This window comes from Penicillium griseofulvum (assembly GCF_001561935.1).
Source record: "Penicillium griseofulvum strain PG3 chromosome Unknown contig_86, whole genome shotgun sequence".
In the NCBI taxonomy this organism is placed as follows: domain Eukaryota; kingdom Fungi; phylum Ascomycota; class Eurotiomycetes; order Eurotiales; family Aspergillaceae; genus Penicillium; species Penicillium griseofulvum.
The window spans coordinates 1,495,334-1,516,570 of NW_024467473.1; the positions used below are offsets into that span (position 1 = coordinate 1,495,334).

Genomic DNA, 21,237 nt, shown 5'->3' on the forward strand with positions numbered 1-21,237 from the left:
CGCTAATCGGCAAAGATAGCGCGCACATATATATACGGGGATACCGGCCACGGGATTGAACTACCCAAGGCAAAATGAACAACTCATAGTCTAGTCATTGTAAATAATCCCACTAAATATTGATGATTCTACTATCAGGAAATATTCAAAGTACGCTATTTATATACAACGTGGGTAGGATGGCGGCATATACTGCCTTGAATCATAGCTGGCGGTGTATCCGGCGGTGAATACCCTGCTGGTGATGAGAGAACTAAAACAGTGACGGTATAAATTATTATATCTACATTCGCAGACGCAATTAGTACAGAGAGGAACGCTCAGCTCCAGTAACTTCGTATCCATAAGCAAGTCAATCGTATACTCCCACATAAATCCCCCGGCGACCACCGTACATGCAATGACGAAATTGGCCCGAGTCAACAAAGGGAAGAAGTCTGAGCGAGGGGGTATATCACATCAAACGCCAGCAAGAGAAAGTAAAAAAAAAAGACCAAGATATAGTATCCTTCGCATAAGTTCAAGCAAGGCCACACACAAATAAATATTCACTTGGATTCTGTCCTGGCCAAAGGATCCGGAAGCAAGGACGAGTTGCCGTCGTCAAAGTCTCCGAAGGGGTTAGATAGAGGTCGTTCGAGGCCTTTATCTGTGTTGTTATTATTCAGACTGCCGTTTGTATCATCGAAGGAGTTGGCATCAGAGGTTTGACTGAGATTTAGGCCTTCGATTTGGAGACCTGCTTCTTCCTCTTCCTCATCAATGGTCTGTTCGGTCTTAGTGCTGCCTGAAGCAGGCATTAGCTCCGGCGGCCGCTGGTTCATCAGCCGGGCTTGTTTCAAACTAATAGTTTTTTGCTTGTTGGTGGATTCCACTGCCTGGCCCATATCACGCTCGATGGTCGCCTTCATCAACGCTGCCATCCACAGACGGCCCTGCTGAACATTGTCCACCTGGAAGTAGTGGGTGGCCGGTTTCGTGAACTGCACTGTGCGCGAGTTGCCTGTCTTTGGTGGCACAAGCTTGAAGAAGAACGGCCCACTACCGTCCTTGGTGGTCAGTGACTGAATGACCGAGGGAGTGGTGAGCTTCGTGCCACCAGAGCTCTCCACCGTGTTGTTGGCATTGGCCGGTAACGCGGTTGAGCCGGTGATGGTTGCGTGTAGAGCGATGATCGGGTCTTGATCCGCCCGCAGGACTCGGTGAGCGGTGATGTCGATCAAGCCTCTTTCTTCGGTGTCGTCCTCGGAATAGTAATAGGAAAGACGACGACCGCGCAGGACGAACAGACGGGGCTTCCAGGTGGTCATCAGGTTGGAGGATCTCTTCTTCATCCATCCACTATAGTCACAACCATCCATCTGCTCATGCGGTGTCTTCTTCTCAAGACCCCGAGTATAAGCACTAGTCTCTTTCTTGGATTTGACAGTCCGAGGACGAACTACGAATCCTTGCCCGTCAATGACGGCCTTACCGGACCCATCTGTACTATGCCGTTCCGAGCTCTTAGACGTCGCGGATGGAGTTGTGGATCCGGTGCGAGCAGAGGTGGGATCAGACTCCCGAGGCGAGTCAGGTTGCACAGAGGTGTCAATCTTCTTTCCAACAACGTCTGATATGGCACGAAGGCCCATGGCTCGGCGGAACTTGGGCCCGGCATTCTTCAGTGGCTGGAATTGCGACGGCGAAGCGCGAGAAGAGCTTTCCGAATCACCTTTGCTGCCGACCCGAGGGAAGTTGGCGAAGAAACCACCACCGTTACTAGCCTTGCTCTCGGTAGCTGACGACTGAGTTCTATCCGTTGAGACACGCGTGCTCAAGCTCCGCAGCCGACTCTTCGGTGGAGTGCCGTGATAGGCTTGAGCCGCTGGAGAGACATGGTTTGCTGCGTCACGGATCGAGTCCACGCTGCTAATGCGAGTGTGGCGCTTCGCCGGAGATATCACTTTATATGGATCTTCTGCATAGCTTGACTTTCGCGAGTGATTGCTTACGCCGACTCCGGCGGACCCCCGCTTCTGTAGAACCCGGCGGCTTCGGCGAGAGTCAACCTCGGTTCCCGAGAAATAACCCCGATCTAAGTCATCAACCTGATCCGGGGTGCTGATATAAGAGTTGGCGTAAGAATCCGACTCAGCGATTAGTGGTCCGCCCCGGAAACCACCCGGACTGGTGCCCGCAGAGGTTCCTGGGCGAGCGGGCATAGATTGAGGGCCCGAATTGAGAGTCCAGGACCGGTCGAATGAGGGCTTCTTTTGATGGTGACCAACGAAAACCGAATCAGACATGCCGCGTTGAGTGGCGTCAATGGAAGAATGACGACGCGCCTGGTTGAGATCACGGATTGATGCCGCAGAAATTCTCCTTGGTGAATCATGGCTGTATGGAGGAGTATGCGGTGTCATGGGCGAGCTGTTGTTGCTGGCCAGTCGGGGGTGTTGCGCCGGCGCAGAGACTCGTGGATAACCAGTGCTGGACTTTTCTGACAAGGTCGGAATCCGAGGAAGAAGTGGACCGGTGTGCCCAGCTCGAGATAATGTACGCTCATCGGAAGGCCCTGAGAAGCTAGAGGATATTGAGTCTCTCGGGGCTTGCTGCTGACTGAAGCCCTTGGTGTCTTCTTGGAATGCCTTGATCTTGTGCCAGGTCTTCAGCCGTTTGCCCATGACTCCAAAATCGAACTCCTTCATAAAGATAAAATCTTGATCCATATCAAGAAGCACATCACCAGTAATCTCTTGTTCTTCAAAGATGTCGCAGTGTTTTGGCTCAATGCCGAGCCCCCGCAAGAATCTTGAAGTCTGTGTTTGACTCCATTTGCGCACCTCTTGCTCGGTTGGGTGATTCTGTTCCTCGTCGTCGGTTTCATTCCCATTGATATAAGAAGCCCTATGGCCAATATGACTGCTGTACTCGCTGCCGGAATCATTGATCGTCCTGGGTTCTTGAGTGGACACGCTGTGACGCGGGGTGTTCATATCCGTGATATGCTCATCAATGACGCTCAATGTCTCGTTCATGACTGGACTTTCTTCACCATTTATATGATTGTCCATAGAACCACGAAAGGCTTGCTGAATATCGGCCGCCAGGCTTGGGCGAGGCAGCGGAGATGAGGCGGACCGATGCTGTGTGGGAGAGCCAATTTGCGTTGACTGCATATCAGAGCTAACGTGGCGCGACGCTTGAGGGGTGGTCTGCCCACTCCCAACTGATGCAAACGACGAATCGGGCGCGGGAGATTCTAATTGTACCGGCGACTCTACAAGTATTGGCGACTCGGCGAGTGTCTTTTTTGAGGCAGCTTTGGTAAAGTCTTATCAGAAGTATCAGCTCGGTGAATAGTCGGGGGTGGTTGGGTGAGGGGATAAGGGAGGCGCATACTCGCAGGGAAGAGACCAGTTTGTCCCGTCCTAAGATTTTTGCCCAAGTACCAGGCATCTCCAAATCCTTCATCTAACTCGACCAATTCAATCTTGTCGCGGGGTGACATAATCAGTTCATCTTCTCCGCGCCCGCCAAATTCATCTTTGGAGTGTTAGAAGCTCAAGAGTCACCAAGATAGAGGTGTCGCACACGACGTCACTTACGAAGAACTTCCAGAATGTCGCCGGGACGAACACCCTGTGGTGGGCCCATGGTAACCATTTCAATATTCCGTGTTTCAAGTCAAGATAGATCGCAAGACATGGCCTTAGAGCCAACGAGTACGCAAATTGCAGATTGCAATTTCGCGCGTATCCCTCTGGGAAAGAGCAATGTGATTTGGTAGAATGGAGAGAAAGGGGAGAGAATGTGAGAAAGCTAGAGAGATTAAGAGATTAGAGAGGATTAGGTTAAACAACTAGCGGGGCTCGGGAGCACGAACCTCTTAATCCCGAGGGTTTTTTTTTTCCCCTTATATCTGTGTAAAATGTAAAATGATATATATGTGATATATTAGAAAGGATAGAATATCAAAAATTATATGTAAAGTTGAAAGCTGTAGAGACAAATGTTACCAATATAACAAATACCAATATAACCACAAATTGTAAAAAAAAAAGAAAAAGGTAAAAGTGACGTTTGCAAATTGTAAGAAAGTCTGGACTTGACACTTTTCCGTGGTTGGGAGATGTTGAGCTGAGAGGTGGCACAACTTTTCAAGGTTATTACAATAAAAATTACCATAATAACTAGTTTTGGTAATTAGCAAAGTACTATGTAACTTGGGAAATTCCAACTGATGAACCCGGTCATTCCCAAGACATACTATGTAACTATGTACTCCGTATAGTACTCCTAACTCCGTAGTAGCTACCCGATCTACATATTATTTGATTTGATGGTGTTAACTTACCTAGGTAGGATAACTACTCCATACTTATAATATTATTAATTTCTTAGTTTCCATAATTTGAAGGTTCCCAGTACCTGCGTTTATTACTCTGCATGGATCTATCCCTATTAGGGTATCTAAGCGCTAAAAAGCGATTCTTTGTTTGATAAGCGCTCTTTGTTAACTAACCTTGGAAGGGATTTGACAAAAAGACATACATATGCTTCACGAAATTACTCGATGGTATCTCCTAAATCAAGATCGCACGCTAGTGCAGATCATATTGAAAAGTCCAATACTACTGCCAGCCTGTTTTTGGGCGGCACTCGGAGAGACTGGATGGGCCCGCAGACTAACGCCCCGGAGAAATCGGCGCGAAATTCTCGCGTTGAGCTTCTCCCTCCCAACTCCCTTCCTCACGAGCTTGTCTTGATGTCCCCCGTCACACCTGGTGAGAGCCCTCCCTCACGTGGTCTTCATACAAAAAGCCCCGACACGCAAGTGACCGCTCTTCCCTCACCTGTTCTCAGCACAAATTCTCACCCAAGTCCTGTGGGCAACGATGCGGTCGTTTCAAATAAACCTCACACGCCAATCCATACAGAACCCACAGCACAGCGTGGCAATGATGAGCGCATGGCTGTCCAACCTACTCCCAGTGCGCTTGCCACGTCACAACGCGTGACCCAGTTCTCTCAAATGGAACCCAACTCGTCCACAAACTCACCCGTTACAGGCACACATACAAGGGTTAGCAAAGAACGTACAATCTCAAGGCCACGACCTAGGCCGCAGCAGAATAGGGCAGCTGCGGCTGCGGCCATCACCAATAAAACATGGGGGGAATGGTCTGTTCAATTGGAGGCCTTGGTAGACGAGTTGCGCACAAAGGGAGCACTGCCTCGTTCTCACCCAAGCACGCTAACTGTTATTGAACCTCGGATCATTCTTTTGCGCGAGGCCATTTCTCATAAGGATGCTTTCTATTTGGTGATACATCAGTTGTACTGCCGATATAGCATTGATCCAACTACATTGAGTCAAATTAGAGCCCCTGAGGCGGGCATGAATTGGATGAAGCGTTTTTTGGATGACAATGAAAAGATGCATGATGCCGCTACCATTGGGTTTGCCTATTTCCCGGAACCTCCGCATAAGTTGATGCATTCAAAGTGGTACCTCCAGGTGCTGTCTGGAATTCCTGGGTTTTTATCGCGGCTTGAAATTGAATGGCCAACCATCTGGAATAAGCCCCTTCATCCCCCGTTAGCATCTCAACTTTGGGAAGTACTCGCTTGTCCTTCTCCGACTTTGATGTCGGTGATATTCATGTGTGTTGCACGGCGCCTTCATGAAGAGAAAGATATCAGGCCCCTGGTAAACTTGTTTTGGAGCAATTATAAAGCTTTCAAGCAGTGCATGGACTGCGAACTCCCTGGGGTAACTCAGCAGGATATCAACAGTCATTTTGTCCAAGAGTATCGCAAGTTCACACATTCGTCCGAATATTTATCACATACACCATCACATACACCATCTTCCTCCCACTCTGTGCCACCTCCCAGACCTCATATTCAAACCATGCCTCAAGTTACCCCAGGGGTGCCGTCACCCTATCCCAGATCTTCGGTTTCTAGTATCAGTCACTATGCCATAAACTCACCTGCTCCAAGCCCACTTGGTGGACCTTTGCAGCAATCTACCTCAAATTCACCTCAGGGACGGGTTGGTCCACCTGTTAGATCCTTTCAATTTGGCACAAACTCACAAGTGCAGACTACCCATCATCATTACTACAACCCCATGTCACAGGGGCAAGGGCAGGGACAGAGACAAGGACAGTGGTATCAGGTCAATTCAGCTATGAATCCAAACATGGATCCACAGTTGCAAATGCAATTCCAGGCAGCAAGGCACCAACAGATATCGCCTCTTTCGTATGCTCAACAAATGCAGCATCGAGCAATGGGCCCCACGACTTCAGTAGGGCCTGTCGACCCCTCCCTCCAATCTAGTGCTCTCACCTCTGCACAGTTGGCGCAGTCACTCCACGCTTCCTCGCCCGTATCCACGCCAACTACAATAACCCAGGTGGCCCAGCACCCGATGCCACCACAAAGGCCTAACAATCATCTCAACCAACAGCATTCGATGACTTCGCAGCCGTCTGCTTCGCCCATCACACGTGCACCTCAGGCACGGTATTCCGAGTCTTTACCTAACTCTGCCTTCCTCCCGACACCCGGCTACAGAGCACCAATGATGGTGAATCCAAATCCGACGCGTCTCGGCCTACATCTGGTTCATCTTCGTGATCCTATGAAGAAGCTGGTAAAACGTGGCTCATGTGGGAATGACGTTGAGGTCGATTTGTTTACCTACCCCGATACCTTCGCTGTATACCCAACAATCATCAACGTTGACCAGCCGATCTACACCTGGAATTTCTCTTTCAAGCCTGATGAGTGCCAAAAGTTCCCACACATAGCCCACGGGCCAGTGGGCCAAGATTCTGTTTGGACGTTCGGGCCTGGTTGCCGGACTATTCGTCTGCGATGCATTCGTCTTCCTGGCAGTCCGGATACTGTGACGGAGCAGACCTGGTCTACTGCAGCTACTTTCTGGCCCAGTGTCTTTTATATTACGGTAAACGGCCAAGAGCTCTATGTGCGCCGAAAGGTTCACAACGGAAAAGACCTACCTTTGGACATCACCGAGTATATTCAAACCGGCGAAAACAGCCTACGGGTCGATATGATCTTGGGACAGGATGAGTGTAAGAACTCCAAATACGTCTTTGGAGTGGAGGTCATGGAGATCGCCGAGTTCGACCAGATACTCAGCCTGGTCCAATCTGTCCCAGCCGACGACTCTCGCGCAGCAATACAAAAGCGTCTTTCTCCTATCACCGACGATGATGACCTGGCAGTTGTCACTGACAACCTCACAATCGACCTAGTGGACCCCTTCATGGCACGAATATTCGATGTTCCCGTTCGCTCGTGCCACTGCAATCACCCTGAATGTTTCGACCGTGACACTTTCATAAAAACCAGGAAATCTGTATCTGGCCAGGCACCGATGGTCGATAACTGGCGCTGCCCGATCTGCAAGGCAGATGCACGACCACAGTTCTTAGTCGTCGATCAATTCCTTGCAGAAATTCATGCCCAGCTCACTCGTACAAACCGACTTGACGGGATCCGAGCAATCCAGATTAAAGTTGATGGAACCTGGACCCCCAAATATGACACTGATGAGACCTCGCCCGTTGCAGACAAACACTTTTCTCCGAAGCGCAAGGCTGAAGACTCACAAGGGCCTGTTGCCATGCGTCCTAGAAACGACGTGTTCAATGGTAGTGGCAGCCCGGCTGTTCGCACACACGAACATACGGTCATCGAATTGGACTAATGAGTTCATCGGGTTTCCAACAAAGTTCTTACCTTATTCCCCTCTTCCAAGGGCCCTGGCCTTACAAATGTCTTTCGTTCATCTTTGCATGCATTTGAAAAGAAAGATACCCCTTATTGCGTGCTCTTCAAATGCATTCTTTCTATATTCTCTCATGATCTCTCATTACTGGCGTTTGGGGACTAGGTCTTACGGCTACGTCTGGGGTTCTCTTTCTTTATCTCAGTGCGTCACGAACAGAATGAAAATATAATTAAAAACGAAATCAAAGCTCTATGCTCAATGAACTTCAACGACCAGCCCAGTTTTGATTACCATCTTGCCTAGCTCTCCAGTAGTATAGACTAAGAACACGCTTACATATATTATTCTAGATAAGAACCCCTTGAGAGTTTCTCTGGTATCGACATTAGATTATACAAGATATATTATATTGAGCATTTAGATAGTACACCAAGTGCCTGGAGTAAGGAAAGACTACTTTCTGACTCTCCTAACATGACTAACGAGGTTTTCAATGACACCCTCGAAAGCCTCTTTTTCGCCAATCAAACCATCCCGCCGCTTCAACCAGTGCTCCAATACTGAACTGGCACGTTGGGTGACCTGATTTAATTCCTGGACATGCAGCTTCAACTCTGAATCCGTGAGACCATCTAGTGCAGCATCGGTAGTGGCGCACAGCCTGTGGACTGCCGAGAGGTCTATTTCTGGCGCCGGTGGTGCGCCGCGGCGCGGAGTAGCCTTCTGGCGGGATGGGGCTTGCCCCTTTTCAGTGTTTTCGTTGCCTTCTTCTTTACGGACTTGACTGTCGGATCGAGTGCCGGGGCTCTTTGCCCCGGTGCCTTCAAGATCAATAGAAGGGAGAACGAGCTTTTTCTGTTTTGAGGCTGGAAGGATCTCATCCAGATCAACGGGCACGCCCAGGGATACAAGGAATAGTCGACGGATGCGGGATTTCACCCAATTTTGAGGCTGGAGGGGTGGTGGTGCCACGAGCTGAGACCATAGCGAGAGCGATCGCTCGGTGCTGAAGATCGCTGTGGAGTCTGGGATTGGCTCGACGGGGGTGAGAGAGCTTAGGTCTTGGGATGCGGGGAAGAGGAGGTTGAGGGTGTCTTGAAGGGAATCGAGGAGTTCGGAGGTGGATTTGAATGTGTTGAAGTCGGTAAGAGGTGGAGGTGCGCGTGCTTGCTGAGATGCCGTAGTTTCATGTGTTGGAGCTTCCTCTGCACTGGGCTCTTGGAAGCCGTCGTCGAAATCCCCAAAATCATCATCTCCCATATCTTCCTGCTCTTCTACAAATTCGTCGAAATCATCCCCCGCTTCTTGCTTTTCATATCCATGGTCGTCGTTCATGTCATCCTCCGATGGGAGGTCTTGGGTTTTCAGGTCTGTATCATATATTGAGACGTCCGGGACGGTTTCTACCGTATCGGGTGATGTGTCACTTGTCGAGCTTGTATGAGCTTGTGGGTGCGGTGACAGGTTTTCCTCGCTGGGTATTGTATCTACCCGCTCGAGTCGGGTCTCAGGTATGTCTGTCGTAGACCCATTAAGCTCGGAAGATGTAGGTTCAAATGTTGACGGCGTTGGGCTGTCCTTGGAATCTAAAGCCTTGGTCACCACATCAGGCACAGCATCGGCGAGACGCTGTTCATGTGCCAGAGTGCCGGGGACTTCGCCATGGCTAAGTTCATCTGGGTCCACCTTCTCAACCACTGTGCGTGGAATCGGCAAGTCTTCAGGACTCATGGTTTGGTCCTCTGGCCCTGCGGGCGAACACGTCTGGCTGTTTGAGCCTTCCGGAATAACCTCGATCTCGTCCGGAACTGCATCCTGTTCTCTCTTTTTGAATGCTGCGGTGCCGGGGATCTCGCCATGCTGGGTGCTGCTGTCAACCCTCTCGACTCGCGTTCGGGGAACAGGGGAAGTGCGACCGGATCGTGGGAGTGATTGGGGATTGCCTTCACTGGCATCTGAGAAGTGTTCATCGTCGCTTTCAGAAGCTGCTAAAAAAAAGTCAGCTTTGAACAAATATTTGAACTATATCCAAGGGTCATGTACTATGGTCGCCAGCTCCTGGATCTTGCATCTCCGTAGTCCTGCTGGGGGGCTCTAGATGCGAACTAGACAAATCGGACGGCCCCTCCGACATGATTGCAGCTTGAATTCAGGGTGTTAACATGAAAGAAGGGGCACACAGAGATTGAATGATTCAAAATGCAATGGGGCCGTGTGTAGTGTGCAGTGAGGACTTGTTTCCCTGCGATCGATGTGAGTCCAGAACACATCTGCCTTAGGCACCAGATATCAATAAGTTGGCCAGTTTATTCAGGCATAATTGACACCTTGTATCTCAGGCGTAACAATTTCAGCGCGTGCTTGCCAAACTCCTTCCAATTATTATTGTCTATTGTCTTGACTTTCTTGTCCTGCCTTTTTCATTCCCCTTTTAGGCTCTTTATCTCAACCCATTCAACCAAGAGCTCCATTCTCTCATTGTTGGATCTTTTGATCCATTCTGCAGGCTACCTCCCCTGCTCCGTGTGTCGCTGGTGCTTTCTCTCCATCCAGCTTTTTCCCTCGTCAATCTTCAAGCTCGATCACCAACACCATGGCGTTCTCTTTCGGCACCCCGGCCTCTACTAGTGGCTCTAGTGGAAGTCTTTTCGGCACCGCGGGTAATGCTTTCGGCGCCAATAAGGATAACAATGCGTCTAGTGGTGGCCTCTTCGGTAATGTTGGAGCTTCGTCCACCGGCAACAGCGCCTCGCCGTCGCTGTTTGGAGGAAACTCTGCAACTGGTCAAAGCACCCCAACTTTCGGCAATGCAGGCGCTTCCAATGCGACCAACGGCGGTACTTCGGCCTTCAGCTTCGGCAGCAAGGCTCCATCCGGAACTAGCACCCAGTCCAACTCGCTCTTCGGCACCGCTGCGGGCAACCAGACTCCCAACAAACCCGCAGAATCGACCACACCTAGCCAGACTGGCAATGCACTGTTTGGTGGCGCAGGCACACCAAGCATGTTCGGCACCGCGGCCTCAACAGCTACCCCTGCTCCCGCGGGAAGCGCTCTGTTTGGCAACAACTCCACCACCCCTGCTGGACCCCCGCCGGCATCCAACCCACCCAGCAGCTTGTTCGGGGGTGCGAAACCCGGGGTCTCGACTACCCCCGCCGCAGCGCCATCATCTACCACGCCTACTACCTCACAAGCGCAGCCATCTAACAATATGTTCGGAGGGGGAGGAACCAAGCCGCTGTTTGGAGGTAGCGCAACACCTGCTGCGCCCAGCGGAGGTCTGTTCGGTGCAAACAAGCCAGCCGAGTCAACCGCTCCTAAGAATACCGCAGAGACTACCTCCAAACCACTCTTCGGCGCAGCTGCACCCGCGGGTGGAGCGCAAAGCTCGCAGACATCGTCTCTGTTCAAGAATATGGCTGCTCCCGCCGGCGACTCCGCTCCGAAGTCTGCATTCCCGGCCCTCGGCACCCCTCTTGCCTCCACCGCAAACACAACTCCTTCACTAGGAGCCCCGGCCACGTCAAGTGCTACACCTCAAAAGTCTCTTTTCCCTTCCACTGGAGGTGCCACATCGACAGCTGCCCCCTCGACTACTCCGGCAACAACTCCTCTTGGAGGAGGACTGTTTGGGGCCTCAGCTCCCACAACTACTCCAGGTACTGCGGCCACTGCCGCGCCTGCTACTACTACACCTGCTGCACCTACCGGGGGCTTGTTCGGCCAAGCTGCTGCTACGTCTTCGACCCAACCAGCGACCTCCGCCAGTTCGGCAACCCTTGGCGGCCTTGGTACTAAAACGACTGCTGCCTCGACCCCTGCCTCGACTACAACCGCTGCCGGCGCTGCTCCAGCTGGGGCCTCCGCCCTTGGTCAGTCTACTACGGGGCCCGCTCCTCCAGCTCAGTCACGTCTAAAGAACAAAACCATGGATGAGATCATCACCCGATGGGCCACAGATCTCGGCAAATATCAAAAGGACTTCCGCGAGCAGGCAGAAAAAGTTTCCGAGTGGGACCGTTTGCTGGTGGATAATGGTACCAAAGTTCAGAAGCTGTACGGCAGTACTGTTGATGCGGATCGAGCTACCCAGGAGGTTGAGCGTCAATTGTCAGCAGTTGAAGGTCAACAGGATGAGCTCAGCTCATGGCTGGATCGATACGAGCGCGAAGTCGACGAGATGGTTACCAAGCAGGTGGGCCCTGGAGAGTCCCTTCAAGGACCCGACCAGGAGCGTGAGGCAACGTAAGTACAACCCGCAACACAACATCCTGATATCTATGGGTTTGCTAATATGGCCATTAGTTACAAACTCGCGGAGAAGCTCTCGGAACGCTTGGATGAAATGGGCAAGGATCTTACCAGCATGATTGAAGAGGTCAACGGTGCTTCATCCACATTGACCAAGACCAACAAGGCAGATGAGCCGGTACGTCACACATCAGTATCGATACCCTTTTCCTTGGTGATTTTAGCTCACGCATTTTTATAGATCTCGCAGATTGTTCGCATTCTCAACGCGCACCTGTCCCAGCTGCAGGTCATCGACCAAGGCACCTCAGACTTGCAGTCTAAGGTTGCCGCCGCCCAAAAAGCAGGCCAATCGATCTCTGCCCGTCTCGGATACGGCTATCCTAACAATGGTATGGGCAATAACAACACCGCTGATGATTTCTACCGCTCGTTCATGCAAGGGCGGTAAAGGGTTGGATGGTTTTTTCTAATGATTTGAACTCGGAGTTATCGGCTACTTGGCACCTCGATGTGCTTTGGGGGAATGTTCTGTTGTAGTCAGGGAATGCTAATAGTCGGTCACAATAAAATGCTTGCATGCGCTTTGTGATTAACAACTTTGAACCTTTGTAAAATCCAATGCAATAGGATTGACAAAGTCTTCTTGTATCAGTATGTCCTTCTGGTCACTATTGTTAATGTTAATGTTCGGACCGAGTCTCCAGAAGATCCATCACTTCTTTCTGCCTTTTCCTTGATTTCTCTGCTCCTTCTGATGATAGATGTATAGGCAACTGACCCTTGCGGTTCTTGATCAGCCGGTCAGCGCCTGCCTCTAGTAGCAACTCAATGAATTTCACATCATTTCTCTTCGCTGCCACGTGCAATGGCGTATTGCCTTGGCTGTCCCTTGGTTGTACATCAGCGCCTTTCTGCAACAAATGCCTTGCGGAATCAAAAGAGCCATTCAGCGCTAATCTGTGTAGCGGTGTCACGCCATTGGTAGTTTTTGACTCTGGGTCGGCACCATATTGTAACAATATCTTGCAAAGCCCTGCATTTTCTTTCGACGTCGCACAATGCAATGGTGTGATATTACAATCATTTCCCCGTCCTGGATCCGCACCTCGTTCCAGCAAGAGAGCGGCCACGGAGGGTGGATTCAGGTTCTTGCATACGGTGTTCTCCCAGAGTACCCCCCGCAACAATGGCGTGTTCCCTTTTGTCGATTGTGCCTCTATTTTTGCACCTTTATCCAGCAAGAACGCCGCTGTTTCTACCTGGCCGCTCCAACATGCCACATGCAGCGGTGTCTCGCCTTTCTCGTCTTTTGCCTCAATATCGGCTCCTTTCTCCACCAGCAACTTGGCGGTCTCGACTCCATTAGAGGATGCCAGATGCAGGAGCGACATTCCACTTCGATCCCGTATATTGAATTCAGCACCGCTTTCTATTAGACACCGGGCCACTTCCACGGAGCCAGACTGACACGCTACCTGCAACGGAGTCTGTTTCAAGGAATTCATAGATTCCATTTTGGCACCTTTCTCGATAAGAACTCTAGCTACTGCCTCGCGGCTTGTGGGGCGTTTCTCAGCCGCGAGATGCAATAGGCTGGCCCTGGAGCCCGTCGAGTTCACATCAACGCCGTTATCAAGCAAAATTTTAGCGACGGCTGCTTTATTGTGGGCCACAGCCAATGTGATTGCGTCTAGGGGGAGTCCCCAGCCGCCTTTGGCATGCGGGTTGGCTCCATGTGCCAACAGCAACGCAACAATGTCTGCATGGCCACAGTGAGTGGACTGTATCAATGGCGATCTTCCGGTTTGAATATTCTTCGATTCGATCTCCGCTCCTTGTCGGATTGATTCTTGGGCTGTTCTTAATTGTCCTTTGGTTGCTGCCCAATGGAGTGCGCTAGCTTGATGCTTTCGGACGTTGTAGGCATAGAGGAAGGAGTTCAGGAGGATATAGCAGCGGCGACTGGTTCTTGCAAATGCATTCATGTCATTTTGGGAGTCTTGGGCCTCTGCTATGGCTAGCAGAAGCTCATTTGGTAGGACGAAGAGAGTCATGGTGGGGTATGTGTCTCTAGACCAAAATTCAGGGGTTATTTACATTCTCATTCCAAGGGTGCGAACGTGGGATTATAGGAAGGTGTTTCGTAGTTGGACGGTCCCGCTTTATTTTTTATGTGGAGACCGCTGGCGTACCCATAGACAGCTTATATTATCGTACAATGTTTACGATGTCATTGTTTACACCTTCGTAACAAATTACTCGGGTTATTTGATGTTTTCTTAAACCCGTAATATTATTAAGGGAAAAAAATTGTAAGTTATTTGCGCTCTGTACAAAGACAGAGAATACGTATAGGTAGTATATTAAGCCTACAACTTTGTACATGGACTGATGCTGAGTCTTCCCAGTGATATTTCAAGCAAGCTACTGGGCACTATACACACAATAGTGGAGAAACTTCATATGCTATGACAGAGAGATGTCTTGTTTAGGAACAGGCGCTGAAAACGGCACGATCTCAAGATAGGCAAGCAGGATGGCTCCTTAGAGTGGAGGTGGTATTATACACAGCAATTGGAGTAGCGCTTCATATTAGACATAAGATAGAATGGATGCATGGGGCTTATTTGCGGCTCAAGCCATCGCTAAAGAGAAACTAGTCAGCTATACTATTCATATTTAACAGGAAATGGGAATAGACAGGATAGTATTTCCCGACTTGCACTTACATGTGGGTCTCCAGCTCATCCAAGTGCTTGCGCTGCTCGTTGATCTTCTTCTTGAGTTGAGCAAGCCTATCAAACCAGTTAGCTCCAGTCTGATTCTCGGCTCTGCAAATCTTACTTCTCAAGCTCCTTCTCACGAATATAAAGGCTCTCTTGGGCAGCCTCACGCTTGGTGAAGGCATCACTGGTAGAGGGGAATATGTTAGCGATCATACGGATATGATGTCATCCAACTGCGGCAAGGCAGACATGGAACAATCTCCTCGTTGTAATTGAAGTCGGGGTGTGTAAGTTTCGCAGTCAACCTGCATCTCACTTACCCGGAAGAGGCACCACCACTAGAGCGGGGAGCACCGGTGTCACCTTCGCCCATGCGAGGAACAGCTACGGAGAAGGAGCGGGTGAAGACTGCCCGGTTGGCAGTGGCGGCGGGACGGACGAATTGGCGGAGCATATTGATGATTTCGATGGTAGAGAGTTAAAGTGAGATATGGGAGTAAATGGGAAGTTGACAAAGTACGAGGAGAACTCCAGGGCTAAAGTAAGGCAAGCTTATAGCAAATGACGTTACGCGCCAAGAAACATCATGTGATGGCCCAATCTTGGAAGTGTAAGGTTGGGACCTCCAGCTCATACAAGCTTATGTCAGAGCCTAGGTCATGTGAACAAAAATTTCTGATAAGTCGCGGCCTTCTCATTCGACTTTCCACTTACACCTACAGGTATACTTGATCACAGGGATACACATTAATTTACTAACTTACTTTCTTCTTTTTAATATATGTATATATATACATAGTCTAATAGTAAAGCATATATGTTATATTATATACCCATGTTCTAGACTACAAAACCATCATATTGAATGAGGCGTAAGTAAGGAACCCCCGGGCGATTGGCGGATATGGAATGGGGGATGACGCTGTAGGAGGCCCACCGAACCACACAGAAGCGATGAGAGAAGATTTGTGTATATAAATGGCTAACAGTGATATATTCTTGAATACTTATGTTTTATATAAAATTAATTAATTTTTTTTTTCAAAAAATAGAAACAAGTCCAAGTGACATTAAGTACCCTTTTTTTTTAGAAAAAAAATACACAAAGCCCGAATAAGAGTGGGTTGTTCAGGTAAATCCCAACACCGCCTTCTGCCCCCCTCCTTTCCTCCTACCTCCTCTCTCTCAACTCCCTACTCTCTCACTTCCAATCTTCTTTCCATCTCGCTATTTCTTATTACCTTCTTTTCCCTTTTCACAAACCAGGTCAGTTGTTTTCCTGTTTTCCTGTTGAATTTGCCCTCTCCTAGCCCTATTTCTATGCCCCGTCATCACCGCAAAATCCACACATATCAACAAATCATGGTGGAAGAGACACTCTGAAAACTACAATTTCCCCAAATTCAAATGGAATCGCATCACAAGTTACAGTGGAAACTACATGTTCTCGGCCCCTTGTTTACCTGTTGAACCGTTGCCGCGACCGCTTTCCTGCGATACCCCCCAACGACACACGGGAAGAGACCCAAGGGCCCTGTAACCGCCACGATCGTCATGATCGGCCAAATATCTGGGTCTTTGGTCTTCGGTCTTTAGTCCCCATATTTGATTCAGAGACGTTCTACGTGATACTGGAACCTCGGGCCCTTTCTCGTATATTGGGAGAGGGGGTCGAGGGTCGATATCTCTACCCCTCGCCATCAACTACTTGCACTATCCCGATGGCGTGATTTTCAACCCTCATCTCAAACATTACCAATCTGACAAGGAAAACATATGCAAGAAAAAAAATTGGCTAACATAGTTCGCACTGTAGAAAACACATATTCACCATGGCTCACGAAGACGCTGTTTACCTCGCCAAGCTCGCTGAGCAGGCTGAGCGCTATGAAGGTTGGTTTCCTCACAAATTTAGATCGTCTAGTTGCATAAATCCCTAACAATGCGACGCAGAGATGGTCGAGAACATGAAGGTCGTCGCCTCGGCCGACGTTGAGCTCTCCGTTGAGGAGCGCAATCTCCTATCTGTCGCCTATAAGAACGTCATTGGTGCCCGCCGTGCCTCTTGGAGAATCGTCACCTCTATTGAGCAGAAGGAGGAGTCCAAGGGCAACGAGTCCCAGGTCACTCTCATCAAGGAGTACCGCCAAAAGATCGAGGCCGAGCTTGCCAAGATCTGCGACGATATCCTCGATGTTCTGGATGAGCACCTCATCAAGTCCGCCCAGAGCGGCGAGTCCAAGGTCTTCTACCACAAGATGAAGGGTGACTACCACCGCTACCTTGCCGAGTTCGCCATTGGTGACCGCCGCAAGGGTGCTGCCAACCACTCTCTGGAGGCCTACAAGGCTGCCACCGAGATCGCCTCCACTGACCTTGCCCCTACCCACCCCATTCGTCTCGGACTTGCCCTCAACTTCTCCGTCTTCTACTATGAAATCCTGAACTCCCCCGATCAGGCTTGCCACCTCGCTAAGCTTGCCTTTGATGATGCTATTGCTGGTATGTTTGAATGCAGATTTTGCCACGTGCATTGGCCAATGCTAACATTTTCTCTGCAGAGCTCGACACTCTGAGCGAGGAGAGCTACAAGGACTCCACTCTCATCATGCAGCTCCTCCGTGACAACCTGGTAAGTGTGAAATCATCTGCTGATTCAATTCGTTCATTTTCTGACCCGCATTTCCCTCCAGACCCTCTGGACCTCGTCCGAGGCTGACCCCACTTCTGAGAGCGCTGCCCCTACTGAGAAGAAGGAGGAGGCTCCGGCCGCCGAGGCCGAGAAGCCCGCCGCCGAGTAAATGATTAACACCTAAAAAGACCTTGTTGATGGACACGCGTCCTCAGGACGGATGGAGCAACCGAGAGAAAGAGAGCGCGCGACAGGTCTTCTAGTACAAGGATATAGACTGGAGACGAAGGAGGAAGGACGATGAGATCTATCGGGCCGATTGTTGGTTTATAGTATCACAGAGACTCGCGAGGGTCGGTGTGAGAAACATTCTGACCTTTGGGTGTCGATGCTCTCTGGGCCATTTTTGCCTTAAATCTTCTCTCTACTTGCCTACTTGCCCTTTCTGCTTTGGCCCGGCGCTTGTGTTCTCTGCCCTGAGGGATATCCATCCTGTCTCCTCTTTTCGTTTTTTTCATTCTCCTTGTTATTTTGTCTACTTTGCCTCTTAACTACCCAAAGAGTCCCCTTGCGCGCACTCTCCCAGCCCAGCACACATACACACACAGAAGTTCTTCAAATCAGTTCCTTATCAGGACTTCAATAAGGGCATCCCTATTGATCCCTAACCTGGCTTTTCACATTTCCTATTGACTACTCCCCGTATATGTGCCGTGTGGCGTTTTGATTCTCACTAGATGTGATTTCGAAGATAATCTCGTACACTGCCCAGGTGTCTCAGTAATACTTTGCGAATCATTGTACTTGGAGCATGGATGACTATGTATATGAGTCTCCGTCCATCGCCCAGAATGCCGCAGAGTAGATGGCAAGCTGTCATGTCCCGAGTAAGCTAGGCCGTTTCAGATAAAAGAAGCTACCATAATGAGCTCTCATCCTGTTTCTGAACCAACAACTAACGGCTTGTCCACAACACTTCATGCCCTGCTCGTGGGCGATATGGTCACTGATCAGTGGACACGTGAACAACTAACTATATGTAAATAAATCCTTAATCAAAATCTGTCGGCTTACATGCTTCACAATGATTTGAAATAGAAATCCCATGCCAATTAGCAAAATGAGAGTATGCATCACATCCCTATGAACTAAGAGAATAGATAATCTAAGCGATACATCAGATCCACAATACAACTCAGAATTATTTTGGACAATGGATGGGTATTATATATTTGACCGGGGGTGTGCAGACATGCATATGCCCGTGTCTGCAGACAAAGCCGCAATGATATCAGTGGCTGTATTAGTTGGGCACTATCGAGCTTATGTGCGCCTACCGGTGTCACATCGCAGTTGATCGTCGTTTTCTTCATGAAGTATGCATGCTGCACTGTCTGTAATTGGATGATGGTGCGTCTAGTATTGCTCTCAATCACACCTGGTTATCTGTCTCCTCATATCTGAAGTTTTATGCATTTTGTACAGAACTACAAAAGATAAATCTCAATTGAAATAGTTTCCATTGCTATGGTCGAAACCACAATGCTACCAGCCATATGGGCTTGACGAAAAGGGGTATGAGGACAATAAAGGGAAAACGGAGGACTTGAACCATGCACGCTCCTGGGTATGTCAAGTGCAAGCAAAAATAGAGCCACAATGATAACGAACATGACGAAAAAGTGGCATCTTTGTCTCCACATGCAGAGACACGAGTCAGTCCAGTGGAGACACAGTAGAAGAAAATAAAGGAAAAAAGTTGAAATGCGGATGTACAGAGCCCCTCGAATATCGAGAAGGCATGTGAGAAAAGATAAGAAGATAAATGGACTGTCCCAGAAGACCCCTAAGATGCTTTCCACTTCCCACGCCGTTCTGTTGTGGCGATGACCGTCACCATGCAATGCCCGTGAAGAAACATTTCAAATGCTCCAGCAAGAGCCATTCAATCAAATCGAGTCTAGTCCCAGTCCCCGAAACGCCCAAGGTGCTATGCATCGAAAGATAACAAAAAGGAAAAAAAAGTACAAGTGAAACGTGTTCACGGAGCCGCCACAAAAATAAAACGCCGAATGAAAAGAGTGAGGAATATGAAAAAAAAATAAAGGGCCAATAATATCGACAGGGTTGAAGGTAGGCAGAGTGGAACACTGCGTTTATAGAATAAAGCCCTGGAGGTCACACACCGACAAGATGATGTAATGAAGACCCCCAGGAAATCAAAATGCCAAGAAGTCAGGTGGCGGGCCGTACGAGGCATGCAATGATGTCACGAACAATCCCTTGAAGTTCCCCCCTTGAGTAAATTCGGATTTAGCCTCCCCGGTTCAGCAGTCGATCCTTGAACAGGGGTGCTGTGATGATGACTTTGTGGCGTTTAAACCGAAATGACCGAAATGTGGTGTTCCGGGGCCACTCGAACCAGTCGGGTGGCAGATGTGATGTGTGAGAAAATGGCCGTTGTCGGGTAAATGCTGACCCCCCATTACAGAAAGAGAGTTGTAATCATAACCCTGCCGTTTTATGAGTGACATACTGACGCTGGGCATGTAACTTCTCTCAAACCACTTAAATATGCGAGAAGAGAAATCCGTTGACCAGGGATTTGTCGTGAAGTGAAGATAAATCGAATCTCGGTAAAACCGGCGACCGTATGTAACGCATGGAGCCCCCTGCTGCAAAAATAACAGGCAATCCCTCCCAATCAACGTTCACGGGATGAGGTATTCGGCCACCTTGCGACATTCTGTTCGGAAAGCCGGTTTATTTCTGCGCTTTGCGTGCTTTCGTACTGCGGGTCATTTCGCCCTTGGTCATGTTGCGAGTGAGACCACCGATGTAGTCTTGTAAAATTTTGTTCTCAGTTTCCAACTTATCATGGTCCGATTTGACCGCGTCAATACGTTCGGCGAGTGCCTGAAGGGATGATTGGAGAGCCTTGGCTTGCCTTTTATAGTTCATATAGTTAGCTATCAAAATCTTCGAATTTGCGTAGTCCAGTAGCAAAACGCCTAGAACAGCATTTGAAACTCACTCCTGTAGGGTCTGTCGGGCTTCCTTGCCCAAACGCTCCAGATCGGCAGAATTGCGTCGTGGGCTCATAGCGCGAGCGTCATCTGGGGGAAACTCTTCCTCTTCAATTTCAATTTCGGGATGGTCCCGAGGGACAAGGATCGAAGCACTGGGTTTGCGGCTCGCCATTCGCGGACGTTCTGATCGGCCTCGACGGTCGGTCTCTGCGTCGGATATAGAAGAAGACGATGAGAGGGATGACATATGCATGCGGCCACTGTCGTTTGGGTGCGGCAAAGTATCAACAGGAGAGGCTTCAGTCATTTCTGTGTCTGATGCCATAAGGGTTACTGCTCGCGACACACGGAATCCAAAGGAGGTCCAGGATGGCGGTAGAATCAAGCTCCCGCGATTGGGGTTGGCGGATTAAAAGAGGCCGGAGGAAAAAAAAAGCGGCTGATGAACGACCACGGTCTACCCCTAGCGATGTACCCCAGATGAGAAATCTGTGTTACGCTTGAGGTAGCTACCGGGTCGGCGGAAAGTCGTAAAGGAGAGGATTGCGTAATTTTTTCAAGACGACCGGGGCCGACTCTTTGACAGGGCGAGTAATTTCGAAACGCGTGGGTTGAGATTATTGCAATTCGAGGTTTGGGGGAAGAGGGGAGAGAGATGGTAACCGGAGGTGGGTTTCAAAGGGAAGGTCTTGGAATTTTTTTTTTCTCCCTCTTTCCGGAAAGAGAGGCTGGCCACAAGGGAGGCAGGATCGAGGTTAGATATGTCGAAATAGTTTTCAAAGAGAAGAGACAGAAAAAAAGAGAAGAGAGAGAGAGAAGGAGTCAGAACACCAAAAA

The 21,237-nt window shown here is 49.5% G+C and overlaps 7 protein-coding genes across 7 annotated transcripts; 3 read left to right on the plus strand and 4 right to left on the minus strand.

Annotated features, from left to right (window-relative positions):
- Positions 1 to 548: 548 nt before the first annotated feature.
- Positions 549 to 3,648, minus strand: PGRI_038980 (putative polarized growth protein (Boi2); the record flags this gene model as incomplete). Its single annotated transcript, XM_040791611.1, has 3 exons — positions 549 to 3,316; positions 3,385 to 3,528; positions 3,591 to 3,648. 3 exons carry the CDS (start codon positions 3,646 to 3,648, stop codon positions 549 to 551), a joined length of 2,970 nt encoding a protein of 989 aa, XP_040645688.1.
- A 910-nt stretch (positions 3,649 to 4,558) lies between these two features.
- Positions 4,559 to 7,732, plus strand: PGRI_038990 (MIZ zinc finger domain protein; the record flags this gene model as incomplete). Its single annotated transcript, XM_040791612.1, has 1 exon — positions 4,559 to 7,732. One exon carries the CDS (start codon positions 4,559 to 4,561, stop codon positions 7,730 to 7,732), a length of 3,174 nt encoding a protein of 1,057 aa, XP_040645689.1.
- Positions 7,733 to 8,209: 477 nt separating this feature from the next.
- Positions 8,210 to 9,890, minus strand: PGRI_039000 (DUF5102 domain-containing protein; the record flags this gene model as incomplete). Its single annotated transcript, XM_040791613.1, has 2 exons — positions 8,210 to 9,744; positions 9,800 to 9,890. 2 exons carry the CDS (start codon positions 9,888 to 9,890, stop codon positions 8,210 to 8,212), a joined length of 1,626 nt encoding a protein of 541 aa, XP_040645690.1.
- A 459-nt stretch (positions 9,891 to 10,349) lies between these two features.
- Positions 10,350 to 12,461, plus strand: PGRI_039010 (putative nucleoporin Nsp1; the record flags this gene model as incomplete). The annotated part of the gene is made up of 3 exons (XM_040791614.1): positions 10,350 to 12,004; positions 12,065 to 12,188; positions 12,252 to 12,461. 3 exons carry the CDS (start codon positions 10,350 to 10,352, stop codon positions 12,459 to 12,461), a joined length of 1,989 nt encoding a protein of 662 aa, XP_040645691.1.
- Positions 12,462 to 12,693: 232 nt separating this feature from the next.
- On the minus strand, positions 12,694 to 15,193 carry PGRI_039020 (uncharacterized protein; the record flags this gene model as incomplete). Its single annotated transcript, XM_040791615.1, has 4 exons — positions 12,694 to 14,083; positions 14,743 to 14,808; positions 14,858 to 14,923; positions 15,060 to 15,193. 4 exons carry the CDS (start codon positions 15,191 to 15,193, stop codon positions 12,694 to 12,696), a joined length of 1,656 nt encoding a protein of 551 aa, XP_040645692.1.
- Positions 15,194 to 16,571: 1,378 nt separating this feature from the next.
- artA (14-3-3 adaptor artA) lies at positions 16,572 to 17,540 on the plus strand (the record flags this gene model as incomplete). Its single annotated transcript, XM_040791616.1, has 4 exons — positions 16,572 to 16,632; positions 16,693 to 17,241; positions 17,301 to 17,371; positions 17,433 to 17,540. 4 exons carry the CDS (start codon positions 16,572 to 16,574, stop codon positions 17,538 to 17,540), a joined length of 789 nt encoding a protein of 262 aa, XP_040645693.1.
- A 2,594-nt stretch (positions 17,541 to 20,134) lies between these two features.
- Positions 20,135 to 20,707, minus strand: PGRI_039040 (short coiled-coil protein; the record flags this gene model as incomplete). The annotated part of the gene is made up of 2 exons (XM_040791617.1): positions 20,135 to 20,318; positions 20,406 to 20,707. The coding sequence occupies 2 exons, from the start codon at positions 20,705 to 20,707 to the stop codon at positions 20,135 to 20,137; spliced, it is 486 nt and encodes a 161-aa protein (XP_040645694.1).
- Positions 20,708 to 21,237: the final 530 nt, after the last annotated feature.